The sequence below is a fragment of the Stenella coeruleoalba genome, assembly GCF_951394435.1.
Source record: "Stenella coeruleoalba genome assembly, chromosome: 15".
In the NCBI taxonomy this organism is placed as follows: domain Eukaryota; kingdom Metazoa; phylum Chordata; class Mammalia; order Artiodactyla; family Delphinidae; genus Stenella; species Stenella coeruleoalba.
Genome location: NC_137161.1, coordinates 51,892,743 through 51,909,757, shown reverse-complemented (window position 1 = coordinate 51,909,757; position 17,015 = coordinate 51,892,743). Strand labels below are relative to the sequence as shown.

The 17,015-nt window shown below is 42.4% G+C and overlaps 1 protein-coding gene across 1 annotated transcript; it reads right to left on the bottom strand.

The window, feature by feature from the left end:
• Positions 1 to 15,445: 15,445 nt before the first annotated feature.
• Positions 15,446 to 16,676, bottom strand: OR2C1 (olfactory receptor family 2 subfamily C member 1; the record flags this gene model as incomplete). Its single annotated transcript, XM_079945043.1, is given in 3 exon segments — positions 15,446 to 15,904; positions 15,907 to 16,170; positions 16,173 to 16,676. Coding segments are annotated over 3 exon segments (1,173 nt in total). The 3' UTR covers positions 15,446 to 15,499.
• Between the last annotated feature and the right edge of the window lie 339 nt (positions 16,677 to 17,015).

The window sequence follows — 17,015 nt, the reverse complement described above, 5'->3', positions numbered from 1 at the left end:
TGAGACTCTGTTCTTCAAATAGGTGGGTTGTTCTTTAAGGCCCCAGGGTCTGAGTGGTCTGAGCATAGCTCTGCCTCTTCTCTTGGGAAAGCCCCTGAGGATGGGCTTCATGGTCTCCAATAGAAGCCTGGTAACTGCCCCCCTCCCCGCCATAACCCCGGTTGCTGGCTCTTCTTGGAGCACAAACACCATCACCTGGAAATAAACCCCACCAATGGACACCCTACATCCCCCGCCAAAGATCATCATATGGGCCCAGGGAGGAAAAGTATAGGAACGGAGATTCCTGCAAAGCCAGAGTTAGAAACTTGATTGAGGAATATGATGTGTGTGGCTGAGCAGAACAGCAGAGAGTGCTTCCAAGTCCTGTGTGCTCAGGGCAGTGCTGGGAGGTCTGGGGAAGCCCCTGCCCAGGGCCCCACAGCGCTGTTATATCTTGCAGCACTACTATCAGTCCTCAGTAGGTCCCAGTCTGGCCCTCTCCTGACCAGAAATCCGGTTTTGTTTATCTGTTTTGTGAGAGGTGTGACCCAGACCCTGAGGACGTAACCAAAGTTCCCACAGCTAGCTGAGCGTTACAATCCCTCTGTCTTCAACAGGCATGTCAAGAACCAGAAGACTCTCGTTTACAGAGAGTTATAACCTGCAGAGGAGAAAGCCTGAGTTCTACAGGGACAAATACTTCCCTTCCTTTATTCTTGGCAGCTGAGACCTACTGAAAGCTCGGTGATTGATGAGGGTCCAAACTCTCTCTCCACCCACCCTCCTTCCTTCAAAGGGGAAAGAAAATCTGTTCTCTTAAAAGCTGGCATGGACACCAATAATGAAAACAAACAAGTGCTTGACAAGCAACAGCTAAATCAAGTTTTTCCACCTTGTTCCAACTGCTTGTCCCCTAACCCAGGCCCTCTCCAACCTGATCCCATTTCTCTTTCCTTACTCCCCTTCTCACCATTGCCTTCATCTCCTGGGTTCTCACTCTAAATGCTGCACCAAGGTCACTGCCTTCTCAACGCTTCCTGGATGATGCACCCTCATCCAGGCTTGGATCTTCCTATGCAGAAAGGAAGACGTGTCGGGAATTGCTTCAGCTCCAGGATCTTCTCGTTGATGTAGTTTGGGCTGCAGCCATCATAAGCACAGCTCCCAGAGCTAGCTGAAAGCTTGTGAGTGAGGCCCAGCAGTTGCCAATATCGTGAGAGTCTGAAGAGCTGGTGGGAGACCTCCAAGTTGCCAACCTCTCTGAGATGTCAGAACCTGCCATCAGCCACCTGAGAGGATGTGAGTAATGAAGACAAATTCAACTGAGGCTCATGTGTTCTCAAATGTAGTTCCTACAATATGGAGAATCACTTCCAGCTAGGCCTCTCCAATAAGAACTTCATTTCTACTTCACTTTGCTAAGTTTGGGTGAGAAGGTATAGTTTTTTTTGTTTTGTTTTGTTTTTTGCGGTACGCGGGCCTCTCACTGTTGTGGCCTCTCCAGCTGCGGAGCACAGGCTCCGGACGCGCAGGCTCAGTGGCCATGGCTCATGGGACCAGCGCTCCGCAGCACGTGGGATCTTCCCGGACTGGGCACAAATCCGCGTCCCCTGCATCGGCAGGCGGACTCTCAACCACTGCGCTCCCATTCAAGTCAGACAGTGTCCTAATGGAAATCTCACAGTCAGGTGGATCCAGTTTCCAGTGCCAGCTCAACTCCTCATTAACTGATGTGGGGCAAAATACTCAACTTCTCTAAGCTGCTTTTTCTCATCTGAGCATAACTATACCAATCCTGCAGCATACAGAAAAAGATTAGAAATGCTATTTGTAAAGCATCTGGCCAGTGCTTGGCACTTACAAGATGCAGAGTAAATGGTCTGTGGTGATAATAACAGAAGCTCTATCTTACAGGAACTTCTTTATAGCATATCTCACTACTTGATATATATTTATTGGTTTCATGTCTGTCATCCCTACAAGAATGTAAGGTTCTTGGAGAGCAGGTAATTTGTTTTGTTCATTGCTGAATCACAGCACCTTGAATAGTGTCTCATGCAAAATAAATATTTTGCAAAGGAATGAAAGGGTGAAAAAAGACAAGGAAGTCTGGGTCTTTAGACCTGATTGACTGCTTAAAGTACTTAAGCATTGTAAATAATATGAAAGGAGGCGAAGACTGGTCTCTGGCTGAGACGTCTCTGAGATCTGTCTCCCCTTCGTTTCCACTTCTATCGCTCTAAGGTTGCATTTCTGAACTTCAGCACTATTTTTTGTTGTTGTTTTAAAGCTCAGGTTTTTGTTTTTTGGCTATGCTGTGCAGCACGCAGGATCTTAGTTCACCGACCAGGGATCGAACCCCTGCCCCCTGCAGTGGAAGTGTGGAGTCCTAACTGCTGGACCTCCAGGGAATTCCCTTGAACTTCAGCACTACAGTATTGACATTTGGGGCCAGACAGGTCTTTGTTGTCTGTGTGGGTCGGGGTGGGGGGTTGGGGGGGTGTCCTATGCATTGTAGGCTGTTTAGCTGCACCCCTTGTCTCCACCCACTAGATGTCAGGAGCACCTGTCAGTTATGACAAGACTACTCCAGATTTTGCCAAATATCTTTGGAGGGTCAAAATCTTCCCTGGTTGAGAACCCCTGGTCAGGGACACATCATTAGGCCAGGCTGGTACAAGAGTCTTCCATCTATCTACCTGATCTTCCTACAAAGCAGATCTGGATCTCTTGACTTTCTACAAATCTAATTCAATTGTGTAAACTGCTCTGCTCAAAAGCCTTCAAGACTTCCTAATACCACTGAAATAAGTCAAGATCTCCTAACTTGCAAAGGCTCTCCCTGGATTCTAGATCTAACCTACTGCTCCAGTCTCACTGCGCACTCTCCTACACATGGTCTACAATCCAGCACAGGTGAACTGGTCCCACATCGTGGAACAGGCTCTCTGCTTTCCATAGTGTCTTTGCCCTCTAACCTTTTCCCAAGACCTGATTTCATTCTTTCCAGAGAAACTGAACACCAGGGGCTGCCAATCTCCATTCCTCCCAAGCTAGGGAGGAAGGGCACCTAAGCCTAGAAATTAGAAATACGGTAAATTTTATGTTCTCATGAGTGGAGTCCATCAAAGAAGACAAAAAACCCACTGGAAGAGGATTGGTAACAGCACCATCACCACCTTCTTGACGCTTCCTTGACGCTCTGAACTCCTCGGCCCTGTCTGTAACTCTTTCTCAGGGAGCCTTCTCTTACTCCACCTAACACCAGAACTTGTTTCTGCAAGTTTATCTACTCCACAGTTTGGGAGCTCTCTGAGTGCAAGGAGCATGTCTGAGCTGTGTTCGCGTCCTCACTGCCCAACACAAGGGCGCACAAGGACGCGATAGGGCCTCGGTGAACCAGTGTTTTATTCACGTAAAGCACAAGGGTAAAAGGCTCTCCGCCTTTCAAAGCACACTTCGCGGGGAAAGAGAGCGGACAGGAGCCTCCAAAGGGCGACAGGTCCCGTACACCAGCCTACCATGTTCCCAGGCCTCTCCAAACAGAGGGAGGAAGCACCGGGTCACGGCCACTGAGAGCCTTCCCGTCACAAGACCCAGGACATCATGAGAGCCTCAGGGGAGAGGGCGGAGCCCAGAGCTCCAGCCCGCCCCGCCGCGAAAAGCCTCAAACGCGCGACTCACCCACCTGGTCGCATTTCCCAGAGCGCGCGGCCTGAAGCTGCCGCGGGGCAGGCCGGGACTTCCAGAAAGCCTGACGAATGCGCAAGGGCTAAGCCGGAAAACAGCGTCGCCGGATACGCACAACCCTCCCCAGCTGGTTCCGCCCCCCCGCTAATCGACAGCAGTCTTCCCCAATGAGGAGACGGGTTCCCCGTTTGCGTCATAACCTGGACCAATAACGCTGTTCGAAAACCTGGGGCCCTGGATCTGGACGTTTGTTAATCCCTCCTATTGGTTACTGCTGCTGTTCTGCTCGACAGGATGTTCCACTTCTCTTACTTGGAAGGGTCTTTGTACCAGGCCTACCTAGACTCATACCCTACTTACAGATGAGACAATGACAGTATCAAAAATACGTAACGCTTACTATATGTTTGGCACAGTTTTATACACGTACACAGTAACTTATCCTCACACCAATCCTATGAAGCCAGTACTATTACCGTCCTCCAGACGAGAAAACTGCGACAGTTTAAGTGACTGTCTAATCACAGAAGTAGGACTAGAACTCGCTTCTAACCCAATGCTTTTCTTCCCTCTGTTTTAATTTTTTCATATTCCACAAGTATCGCAAAACATTCTCATTTAAAAATGAAGCCTCTCATCCCTTAACTCCCAAGTTACACTCCCTCTCCAGAGGAAATAACTGTCATTAGTGTGTATGTCTTGCTGGATCTTAATCTGTAATTTTGTCTACTTAGTATATCTTACAAGTTTTTCTGTTTCAATATATCAACCTCATCTTTTTTTTTTTTAAACTCCTGTGTTTGGCATTTACCATTATGTGTTCAATCTTCAATCATTTCCCTTTTGATGGACATTCAAATACTTTCCTAATTTTCGTGTGTGTGTGTCTGTGTGTGTGTCTGTGTGTGTGTGTGTGTGTGATTCTGGATTGGGATATTCTGAATATATTCTGAAGAGGGAGCTCATGGGTTGGGATAAGAGTGTGTGGGAAAGAAAAGTGGAGGCTCTCTCTGCCTTTATTCTGGCCCCACTTCATCCATCCATCATTTATAAACAATCTGGTTGCACAGTGAGAGTAGTACTCCATCAGGATATAAATGGAGGGAGCTGGGATGTGATATAGACTGATAAACCTCCTTAGGGTAAGTATACCATCTTTGATTAAGTACAACACTGAGCAGTTTTCTCTAAGCACTCGCACATGCACTATCTACTTTGATCCTTACATTGTTCCTGCCATTTACTATATCCACATTTCAGATGATGAAACAGAGTGCTAGAGAGGGTTAATAAAACATAAGCCTGGGACATCTTGATGTGGCGGAAAGCAAGGAAATGCTCAAGGAATATGGGGACAAGTCAAAAAACACAAAAGCCAGTTTGAATGGACTCCCAGTGATGAAACAAGGGACAAAAATATAATGATATTAAGAAGTTATAAACCATAGAATAGAATAGGAAACATTGATTCTGTAAGATGTAAATAAATAAAAGATTAAATTGAGTTTCATTAGTATCAGGATATTTAAGTAGTTTCAAAGTATTTCCCTGTAAAATGCTTATTAATTACAAAATAGGAAATAATGGAAAAGCCTAGCAGACACCACCTTCATTTAGTGATCCAAGTAGCATCACTAGTAATGGGAGACATTGAAATTTACAACACCTGTCTTAGTCTGAAGACATTGAAATTTACACCACCTGTCTTAGTCTGCTTAGGCTGCCATAACTAAATACCACAGATTGAGTGACTTAAACAATAGGAATTAATTTTCTCACAATTATGGAGCCTGGAAACCCAAGATTAAGGTTCTGGCAGGATTCAGTTTCTGGTGAGGGCTCGTTCCTGGCTTGCAGAAGGCTGCTTTGTCTACAGTTGGCCTTTCCTTTGACTGTGTGTGGAGAGAGAAAGATCTCCCTCTCCTTCTTCTCTTTGTAAGGTCACCAATCCCATCAGATGAGGGGCACACCCTTATGATACCACTTAACCCTAATTACCTCCTAAAGGCTCTATGTTCAAATACAATTAATTACATTGGGGTTTAGGGTTTCAATATATGAATTTTCAGGTGGGGTACAAATTCAGTCCATAGCACCACCTGACAGCATACGATAAGAAGAATGCAACATCACATGTGTGGAATTCCTGACAAAGATGACCTGAATCTAACTATGAGGAAAAAACTGAAATTGAGCTATGTTCTACTAAATAACTGGATGATCTTTTAAAGTGTCAGGGTCACGAAAGTCAAGAAAAGACAGAGGAACAATTTCAGACTGGCAGAGACTAAGGAGACATGACAACTACATGCAATGTGTAATTTTGAACAGAATCCTTTTGCTATGAAATGCATTGTTGGGACAACTGGCAAAAGCTGAATGGGGTCTCAGGATTAAATAATATAATGTATTGATGTTCATTTAGTAATTTTGATGGCTACATGGTGGTCCTGTAGGAGAACGTCCTTGTTTGTTAGAGATACACAGTAAAATATTTGGGGAAGACAGAGTATCATGCTGTCAACTTACTCTCAAATGATCCAGGGAGAGAAAGTCCTTTATATCATGCTTCCAACATTTCTGTAAGTTTGTGATTATTACACAAAGAAAAAAATTTGGAAAAGGCACAAGCTTTAGAGTCAAGAGTACTTGGGTTTGATTCCCAGACCTACCACTGTGTACTGGGAGCACATTTCCTCTTGTGCTCCAATGTCCTCATCTTAAAATGGGGATGGTGTAGGTTGTTGTGAGGATTAAAGGAGTTGATCCTATAAAGGGTTTAGATTGTTACATAGCCCAGGATAAGTACTCAGTAAAGTTGATGTGCTCAACCCATCTATATAGTCAAATAAACTGGATTTCTCCACCCAATCGTTAATGGAGTGTCCAAATTAGCCTGTAATTTAGCATTCACATACTAGAGCATAAGCTCACCAAGCCAAAGCCACTTTCCAATTCTTATTTCTCACCATCTCCTTTATTCCAACATCTCCTAACCACAGCCATGTAATTGAAACTGAAGTCTGTGAAGACGGAAAAAGGACTGACTCCCTTCATTGACAGGTTCAAAATTTAGTCATTGCACTCACTTTGCTAGGATACAGGGCAAGGTGGGACTTGGACAGACTCTGTGAAAGGCTCTAAGAGACGGGCTCTTAAATTCACTTAAATCTAATGACCACACTAGCATATTCAAATTCTCTACATTTATATTTTACTAAGGTTGGTGAACCTTCTATAGTTCTTGGTACATCTTTTGTTTTGCATTTTTTTGAATATCCAACTGAATAAGACACAAAACATATTTTTTCTTCTGAAACCCTAGAAATGGAACGTCAAAGTCCTTAATAACAAGGAGCTTTCCTCACATTTAATGGCTTTTTTCCCAATTTTTGACTTTGTTTCAAGCACACCACTGAGAATGGAAGATGAATATGTGTACACTTTGATGATGGCGTATGTGATCCCCATGATGCATTCATGTCCCAAGCTTTTTCTCCTCCCTGTAATTCTCTGTGTCTTACTATGCCCCTAAATGCAAGTTAGATTCAAAACGTCCTGTACTTTCCGTAGGGAGACTCTGCAAAACTCTGAAGTGTCTGAAGAACGCCTGTCTATTTTCTTCCTATTTTCCCCCAAGTAATTTTGCAATTTAAACGAATTAGCTAGGGGATATCTCCTTGGAAAATACAATTCTCATAAATTAATCAACTGGCATTCTGGTGTGTATATCAACTTAGGAGTTTAGTCATTGTGATTCTACCTCCTGAGAACTTCATCTAATCTGAGTGTGCTGATCAATAAAACTTTTGAGCCTGCACGACTCTGGACTTTGATGAGCTCACCAAGATTATGCTGCTAGGTGGCTAGTCCTGGAGACATACTTCAGTATTACTGGGTAAGGAACAGAGACAATAGGTCATGGTTCTGATCTACAACTAGAAAAACAAATTCAGGCTGGGACAATATAACTAGATGTCTTTGGGGAGGCATTATGCAAATGTGGAAAGAGGGGAAACGTCATTGTTTGTTCAGCATTGTCCAAGTGACAGGATGACCCCAAAGTGGCAAATATGAAAATGGTTCATGTGACATTTTTAGTTCCTAGTGTGAAAAAGGGAGATTCATGGGGCTTGTTAATTAATTCAACTCACTAAGTATTGAGCATCTACTATGTATAAGGCATGTGTTTAGGTGCTGTGAAGGACACAAGACTCTTTAGAAAGTAGCCCTAAAATCATTGATCATCTTTTCTCTGGTAATGCAGTTGCCAGGTAACTTTCTCATATCAACCCAGCTTCTCTCCCTGGGGAAAGAACATATGAACTGCAGTGGCAGGTGTGGATTCCCCTGGCAATTCTAGTGATGTGAAGAATCACGTACTGGCATTCTAATTCCAATACCTGAGTTCTTTGGTAAGTCATGGCGTGCTGGACTGATTGCTGAATTTTAGAAACTTTAGGGGTGAAAGACTAGATCATGAGGCAGAGGAAATGCTTTACAAATGGATGATCTTTCCTGGGCTCTTAAACTTGCTTAAGGAATCTCAGAGCATTCCATAATCCACTGACCATACTAGCATATCCAAATACTGGTAGCAAATCTGATGGCTGGGACTTTGGTGAGGAAATGATTTAATTAATTAATTAATTAATTTTTTGGCTATGTGGCATGCGGGATCTTAGTTCCCCGACAAGGGATCAAACCTGCACTCCCTGCAGTGGAAGCGTGGAGTCTCAACCACTGGACAGCCAGGGAAGTCCCAGTGAGAAAATAATTTAAATAAAACTATTTAATTAAAAGAAAAATGGTCTTGGGAATTCCCCAGCAATTCAGTGGTTAGGACTCCAGGCTTCCACTGCAGGGGGCACTGGTTTGATCCCTGGTCGAGAAACTAAGATCCCACAAGCCGGAGGGCACGGCCAAAAAGAAAAGAAAAATGGTCTTCTTACCATTTCCTTTTTAAATTTAATTTTATTTGCTTTTTATACAGCAGGTTCTTATTAGTGATCCATTTTGTACATATTAGTGTATACATGTCAATCCCAATCTCCCAATTCATCACACTGCCATGACACCCCGCCCAACGCCACTCTCCCCCCTTGGTGTCCATATGTTTGTTCTCTGCATCTGTGTCTCAATTTCTGCCCTGCAAACCAGTTCATCTGAACCATTTCTCTAGGTTCCACATATGTGCGTTAATATATTTGTTTTCTCTTTCTGACTTACTTCACTCTGTATGACAGTCTCAGGATCTATCCACATCTCTACAAATGACCTGATTTCATTCTTTTATGGCTAATATTCCATTGTATATATGTACCACATCTTCTTTATCCATTCATCTGTCGATGGGCATTTAGGTTGCTTCCATGTCCTGGCTATTGTAAATAGTGCTGCAGTGAATATTGGGTGCATGTGTCTTTTTGAATTATGGTTTTCTCTGGGTATATACCCAGTGGTGGGATTGCTGGGTCATATGGTAACTCTATTTTTAGTTTTTTAAGGAACCTCCACGCTGTTCTCCATAGTGGCTGTATCGATTTACATTCCCACCAACAGTGCAAGAAGGTTCCCTTTTCTCCACACCCTCTCCAGCATTTGTTGTTTGCAGATTTTCTGATGATGCCCATTCTAACTGGTGTGAGGTGATACTTCATAATAGTTTTGATTTGCATTTCTCTAATAATTAGTGATGTTGAGCAGCTTTTCATGTGCTTCTTGGCCATTGTATGTCTTCTTTGGAGAAATGTCTTCTTTGGAGAAATGTCTATTTAGGTCTTCTGCCCATTTTTGGACTGAGTTGTTTGCTTTTTAATGTTGAGCTGCATGAGCTGTTTACATATTTTGGAGATTAATCCTTTGTCTGTTGATTCATTTGCAAATATTTTCTCCCATTCTGAGGGTTGTCTTTTCATCTTGTTTGTAGTTTCCTTTGCTGTGCAAAAACTTTTTTTGTGTGTGTGTGTGCAAAAACTTTTAAGTTTCATTAGGTCCCATTTGTTTATTTTTGTTTTTATTTCCATCACTCTAGGAGGTGGATCAAAAAAGATCTTGCCATGATTTACGTCAAAGAGTGTTCTTCCTATGTTTTCCTCTAAGAGTTTTATAGTCTCCAGTCTTACATTTAGGTCTCTAATCCATTTTGAGTTTATTTTTGTGTACGGTGTTAGGGAGTGTTCTAATTTCATTCTTTTACATGTAGCTGTCCAGTTCTCCCAGCACCACTTATTGAAGAGACTGTCTTTTCTCCATTGTATATCCTTGCCTCCTTTGTCATAGATTAGTTGACCATATGTGCGTGGGTTTATCTCTGGGCTTTCTATCCTGTTCCATTGATCTATATTTCTGTTTTTGTGCCAGTACCATATTGTCTTGATTACTGTAGCTTTGTAGTATAGTCTGAAGTCTGGGAGCATGATTCCTCCAACTCCAATTTTTTCCCTCAAGACTGCATTGGCTATTCAGGGTCTTTTGTGTCTCCAAACAAATTTTAAGATTTTTTTTCTTGTTCTGTAAAAAATACCATTGGTAATTTGATAGGGATTGCATTGAATCTGTAGATTGCTTTGGTTAGTATAGTCATTTTCACAATATTGATTCTTCCAATCCAAGATCATGGTATATCTCTCCATCTGTTGGTATCATCTTTAATTTCTTTCATCAGTGTCTTATAGTTTTCTGCATACAGGTCTTTCGTCTCCCTAGGTAGGTTTACTCCTAGGTATTTTATTCTTTTTGTTGCAGTGGTAAATGGGAGTGTTTCCTTAATTTCTCTTTCAGATTTTTCATCATTAGTGTATAGGAATGCAAGACATTTCTGTGCATTAATTTTGTATCCTGCACCTTTACCATATTCATTGATTAGCTCTAGTAGTTTTCTGGTGGCGTTTTTAGGATTTTCTATGTATAGTATCATGTCATCTACAAACAATGACAGTTTTACTTCTTCTTTTCCAATTTGTATTCCTTTTATTTCTTTTTCTTCTCTAATTGCTGTGGCTAGGACTTCCAAAACTATACTGAATAATAGTGGTGAGAGTGGACATCCTTGTCTTGTTCCTGATCTTAGAGGAAATGCTAGAGGAAATGCTTTCATTTTTAACCATTGAGAATGATGTTTGCTGTGGGTTTGTCATATATGCCCTTTTTATGTTGAGGTAGGTTCCCTCTATGCCCACTTTCTGGTGAGTTTTTATAATAAATGGGTGTTGAATTTTGTCAAAAGCTTTTTCTGCATCTATTGAGATGATCATATGGTTTTTCTTCTTCAATTTGTTAATATGGTGTATCACATTGATTGTGTATATTGAAGAATCTTTGCATCTCTGGGATAAATCCCACTTGATCATGGTGTATGATCCTTTTAATGCGTTGTTGGATTCTGTTTGCTAGTATTTTATTGAGGATTTTTGCATCTATATTCATGAGTGATATTGGTCTGTAATTTTCTCTTTTTGTAGTATCTGTGTCTGGTTTCGGTATCAGGGTGATGGTGGTCTCATAGAATGAGTTTGGGAGTGTTCCTTCCTCTGCAATTTTTTAGAAGAGTTTGAGAAGGATGGGTGTTAGCTCTTCTCTAAATGTTTGATAGAATTCACCTGTGAAGCCATCTGGGCCTGGACTTTTGTGTGTTGGAAGATTTTTAATCACAGTTTCAATTTCATTACTTGTGATTGGTCTGTTCATATTTTCTATTTCTTCCTGGTTCAGTCTTGGAAGGTTATACCTTTCTAAGAATTTGTCCATTTCTTCCAGGCTGTCCACTTTATTGGCATAGAGTTCCTTGTAGTAGTCTCTTAGGATGCTTTGTATTTCTGCGGTGTCTGTTGTAACTTGTCCTTTTTCATTTCTAATTTTAATGATTTGAGTCTTCTCCCTTTTTTTCTTGATGAGTCTGGCTAATGGTTTATCAAGTTTGTTTATCTTCTCAAAGAACCAGCTTTTAGTTTTATTGATCTTTCCTATTGTTTTGTTTCTATTTCATTTATTTCTGCTCTGATTTTATGATTTCTTTCCTTCTACTAACTTTGGGGTTATTTTGTTCTTCTTTCTCTAGTTCCTTTAGGTATAAGGTTAGATTGTTTATTTGAGATGTTTGTTGTTTGTTGAGGTAGGATTGTATTGCTATAAACTTCCCTCTTAGAATTGCTTTTGCTGCATCCCATAGGTTTTGAATCATCATGTTTTCATTGTCATTTGTCTCTAGGTATTTTTTGATTTCCTCTTTGATTTCTTCAGTGATCTCTTGGTTATTTCGTAAAATATTATTTAGCCTCCATGTGTTTGTGCTTTCTACTTTTTTTCCCTGTAATTGATTTCTAATCTCATAGCATTATGGTCAGAAAAGATACTTAATATGATTTCGATTTTCTTAAATTTACTGAGGCTTGATTTGTGACCCAAGATGTGATCTATCTTGGAGAATGTTCTGTGCGCATTTGAAAAGAAAGTGTAATCTGCTGTTTTTGGATGGAATGTCCTATAGATATCAATTAAATCTATGTGGTCTATTGTGTCATTTAAAGCTTGGGTTTCCTTATTAATTTTCTGTTTGGATGATCTGTCCATTGGTGTAAGTGAGGTGTTAAAGTCCCCCACTATTATTGTGTTACTGTCGATTTCTTCTTTTATAGCTGTTAGCAGTTGCCTTATGTATTGAGGTGCTCCTATGTTTGGTGCATATATATTTATAATTGTTATATCTTCTTCTTGGATTGATGTCTTGATCATTATGTAGTGTCCTTCCTTGTCTCTTGTAACATTCTGTATTTTAAAGTCTATTTTATCTGATATGAGTATTGCTACTCCAGCTTTCTTTTGATATCCATTTGCATGGAATATCTTTTTCCATCCCCTCACTTTCAGTCTGTATGTGTCCCTAGGTCTGAAGTGGGTCTCTTGTAGACAGCATATATATGGGTCTTGTTTTTGTATCCATTCAGCAAGCCTGTGTCTTTTGGTTGGAGGATTTAATCCATTCACGTTTAAGGTAATTATCAATATGTATGTTCCTATTACCACTTTCTTAATTGTTTTGGGTTTGTTTTTGTAGGCCCTTTTCTTCTTTTGTGTTTCCCACTTAGAGAAGTTCCTTTAGCATTTGTTGTAGAGCTGGTTTGGTGGTGCTGAATTATCTTAGCTTTTGGTTGTCTGTAAAGCTTTTGATTTCTCCATCGAATCTGAATGAGATCCTTGCTGGGTAGAGTAATCTTGGTTGTAGGTTCTTCCCTTTCATCACTTTAAATATGTCATGCCACTCCTTTCTGGCTTGTAGAGTTTCTGCTGAGAAATCAGCTCTTAACCTTATGGGAGTTCCCGTGTATATTATTTGTCATTTTTCCCTTGCTGCTTTCAATAATTTTTCTGTGTCTTTAATTTTTGCCAATTTGATTACTATGTCTCAGTGTATTTCCTTGGGTTTATCCTTTATGGGACTCTTTGCGCTTCCTGGACTTGGGTGGCTATTTCCTTTCCCATGTTAGGGAAGTTTTCGACTATAATCTCTTCAAATATTTTCTCTGGTCCTTTCTCTGTCTCTTCTCATTCTGAGACCCCTATAATGTGAGTGTTGTTGCATTTAATGTTGTCCCAGAGGTCTCTTAGGCTGTCTTTATTTCTTTTTTCTTTATTCTGTTCCGCAGAGGTGAATTCCTCCTTTCTGTCTTCCAGGTCACTTATCTGTTCTTCTACCTCAGTTATTCTGCTATTGATTCCTTCTGGTGTAGTTTTCATTTCAGTTATTGTATTGTTCATCTATGTTTGTTTGTTCTTTAATTCTTCTAGGTCTTTTTTAAACATTTCTTACATCTTCTTGATCTTTGCCTCCATTCTTTTTGGAGGTCCTGGATCATCTTCACTATCATTATTCTGAATTCTTTTTCTGGAAGGTTACCTATCTCCACTTCATTTAGTTGTTTTTCTGGGGTTTTATCTTGTTCCTTCATCTGGTACATAACCCTCTGCCTTTTCATCTTGTCTATCTTTCTGAATGTGGTTTTTGTTCCACAGGTTGTAGGATTGTAGTTCTTCTTGCTTCTGCTGTCTGCCCTCTGGTGGATTAGGTTATCTAAGAGTCTTGTGCAACTTTCCTGATGGGAGCGACTGGTGGTGGGTAGAACTGGCTGTTGCTCTGGTGGCAGAGCTCAGTAAAACTTTAATCCACTTGTCTGCTGATGGGTGGGGCTGGGTTCCCTCGTTGTTGGTTGTTTGGCCTGAGGTGACCCAACCCTGGAGCCTACCTGGGCTCTTTGGTGGGGCTAATGTCGGACTCTGGGAGGGCTCACACCAAGGAGTACTTCCCAGAACTTCTGCTGCCAGTGTCCTTGTCCACATGGTGAGACACAGCCACCCTCTGCCTCTGCAGGAGACCCTCCAACACTAGCAAATAGGTCTAGTTCAGTCTCCTATGGGGGTCACTGCTCCTTCCCCTGGGACCCGATATGCACAGTACTTTGTGTGTGCCCTCCAAGAGTGGAGTCTCTGTTTCTCGCAGTCCCGTCAAAATCCTACAGTCAAATCTCGCCTTCAAAGTCTGATCCTCTGGCAATTCCTTCTCCTGTTGCTGGACCCCCAGGTTAGAAGCCTGACGTGGGGCTCAGAACCTTCACTCCAGTGGGTGGACTTCTGTGGTATAAGTGTTCTCCAGTTTGTGAGTCAACCACCCAGCAGTTATGGGATTTGATTTTATTGTGGTTGTGCCCCTCCTTCTGTCTCATTGTGGCTTCTCCTTTCTCTTTGGATGTGGGGTATCTTTTTTGGTGAGTTCCAGTGTCTTCCTGTTGATGATTGTTCAGCAATTAGTTGTGATTCCAGTGCTCTCGCAAGAGGGAGTGAGAGCACGTCCTTCTACTCCATCATCTTGAACCAATCTCCTTCCTACCATTTCTCATTCAACATTGGATAAGGCAAAAGGGAAAATGGAATGTAGACATAAAATAGAGGTTAAACAAGATGACAGAGGGGCATATGACTGGGAAGTGTGGGTAGATAGACTGAAACATTAAGAAAAGACAAAGAGAGATGGACAAAGATGATGGATGGATAGGGTGCAAAGATGAATTCTTGGGTTTTCAACTGGGGCTAATAAAACCTGGCTTGATTTTATGGAATTATATAAGATACTGCCAAGTGGAGGTGCTTTCTTTAGAAAAGTACAGAATTCTCTAGAAATACAATACATATGTAATATTTATTACACGTAATAAAATGTGGACAGCAGTGACAGTGAACTAAGTCTGTACTAAGTCAACAACCTCTGAGTCATTGATGACACATCTGCCCCGTTATCTGTGGTCCACAGTAGGATATTTGGTAAAGAAGTGTAGAACATTAGAAATAACATTAACGGGCTTCCCTGGTGGCGCAGTGGTTGAGAGTCCGCCTGCCGATGCAGGGGGCACGGGTTCGTGCCCCCGTCCGGGAGGGTCCCATGTGCTGCGGAGCAGCTGGGCCAGTGGACCAGTGGACCATGGCCACTGAGCCTGCGCGTCCGGAGCCTGTGCTCCGCAACGGGAGAGGCCGCAGCGGTGAGAGGTCCGCGTACCGCAAATAAATAAATAAAGATAGAGAACGGACTTGAGGATATGGGGAGGGGGAAGGGTGAGCTGTGACAAAGCGAGAGAGAGGCATGGACATATATACACTACCAAACGTAAGGTAGATAGCTAGTGGGAAGCAGCCGCATAGCACAGGGAGATTAGCTCAGTGCTTTGTGACCACTTGGAGGGGTGGGATAGGGAGGGTAGGAGGGAGGGAGATGCAAGAGGGAAGAGATATGGGAACATATGTACATGTATAACTGATTTCCTTTGTTATAAAGCCGAAACTAACACACCATTGTAAAGCAATTATACCCCAATAAAGATGTTAAAAAAAAAATCCCTTTAACCTCAAAAAAAATAAAAAAAGAAATAACATTAACCATGTACCAACAGCTTAGTGCTGTCAAGAACATGCTTGTACTGCAGTCAGTACTCCTCATGTTCACCTGGCCAGAGAGAATGAGAAAAAGCTTGTAGAGATGAAGAGGTGGTAAATGATAGTTTTCCCTTCCTTCAGCTGACTTCCCCAGCAGCCTCCTCAGCGCCCCCTTCACCTCCTTGTTCCTCAGAGTATAAATGAGAGGGTTCACCATGGGTGTGACCACAGAGTAGAAGAGGGAAATGAATTTGTCCTGGTTGCTGGTCTTAGCTGGAAGCAGATACCCATAGATAGCTGAGCCATAAAAGAGCCATAAAAGAGGAGTACCACCATAAAAGAGCCATAAAAGAGGAGTACCACCACCAGATAAGAGAGGCACGTGTTAAAGGTCTTTCTCTGTCCCTTGGCCGAGTGGATCTTCAGCACTGCCTGAGCTATGTAGCAGTAGGAGATCAGGATGATGCTTAATGGGACAGTGGTGAAGAAGGTGCAGACACCATTGAGACTTGTGTCTCCACAGGCTAGTTTGATCATGGCGGGCACCTCACACAGGAAGCTGTCCACCCTCTGGTGCCCTCACAAAGGAGCTGCAGAGTGAAGGTTGACTGGACCACAGAGTTGCCCAAGCCACCCAAACAGGCAATGGCAGCCAGCAGCCAGCAGAGCCAGGGGTTCATGATGGTGGTGTAGTGCAGGGGCCAGCACACCATGACATAGTAGTCAAATGCCATCACCAACAGCAGGATGCACTCAGTAGCCCCTAGCCAGAGGAAAACATTGAGTTGGGTCACACAGCCACCATAGCTGATGGTCTTGTCTGATCCCCACAAGATGATCAGCACTTGGGGGACTGAGCTAGTAGTAAAAGCAAGATCCAGGGAGGAGAAGTTGCTGAGGAAGAAGTACATGGGTGTGTGGAGCCGGGCATCCAGGCTGGAAAGCAGGATCATGGTTGAGTTCCCAAAAAGGGTCAGCAAGTAGGAGAAGAGGATGACTACAAAAAAGATTATCTCCAGCTGGGGATGGTCAGATACACCCATCAGTATAAAGCTCTCCAAGGAGCTGCTGTTGGCCCTTTCCATCTCTGGTTGCCTTCAGTCACTTGAGGAATCTGTCCAGGGACAACCAGGAGTAAAGCAAGTGAAGAAGCTACTGGATTAGGTGGATCTGCATCAGTGCAGGTCTGATGTTGCCGACCTTTGTAGTTAAGTACCAATTTAAATTTTATGATTGCAAGGTTTCATTGCAATCCCCAAACACTGTCAGTCCCACAATGAATGGAAACTTTATTCCATCTGAATATCAACATGAGCTATCACAAAATGAAGGAAGTGCTTCACGAAGAACAAAAAGATCAGGGTCTTCAGTTCAACACAGTGATGACCCAAGAAATTCATCTTTGCACCCTGTCCATCCATCAT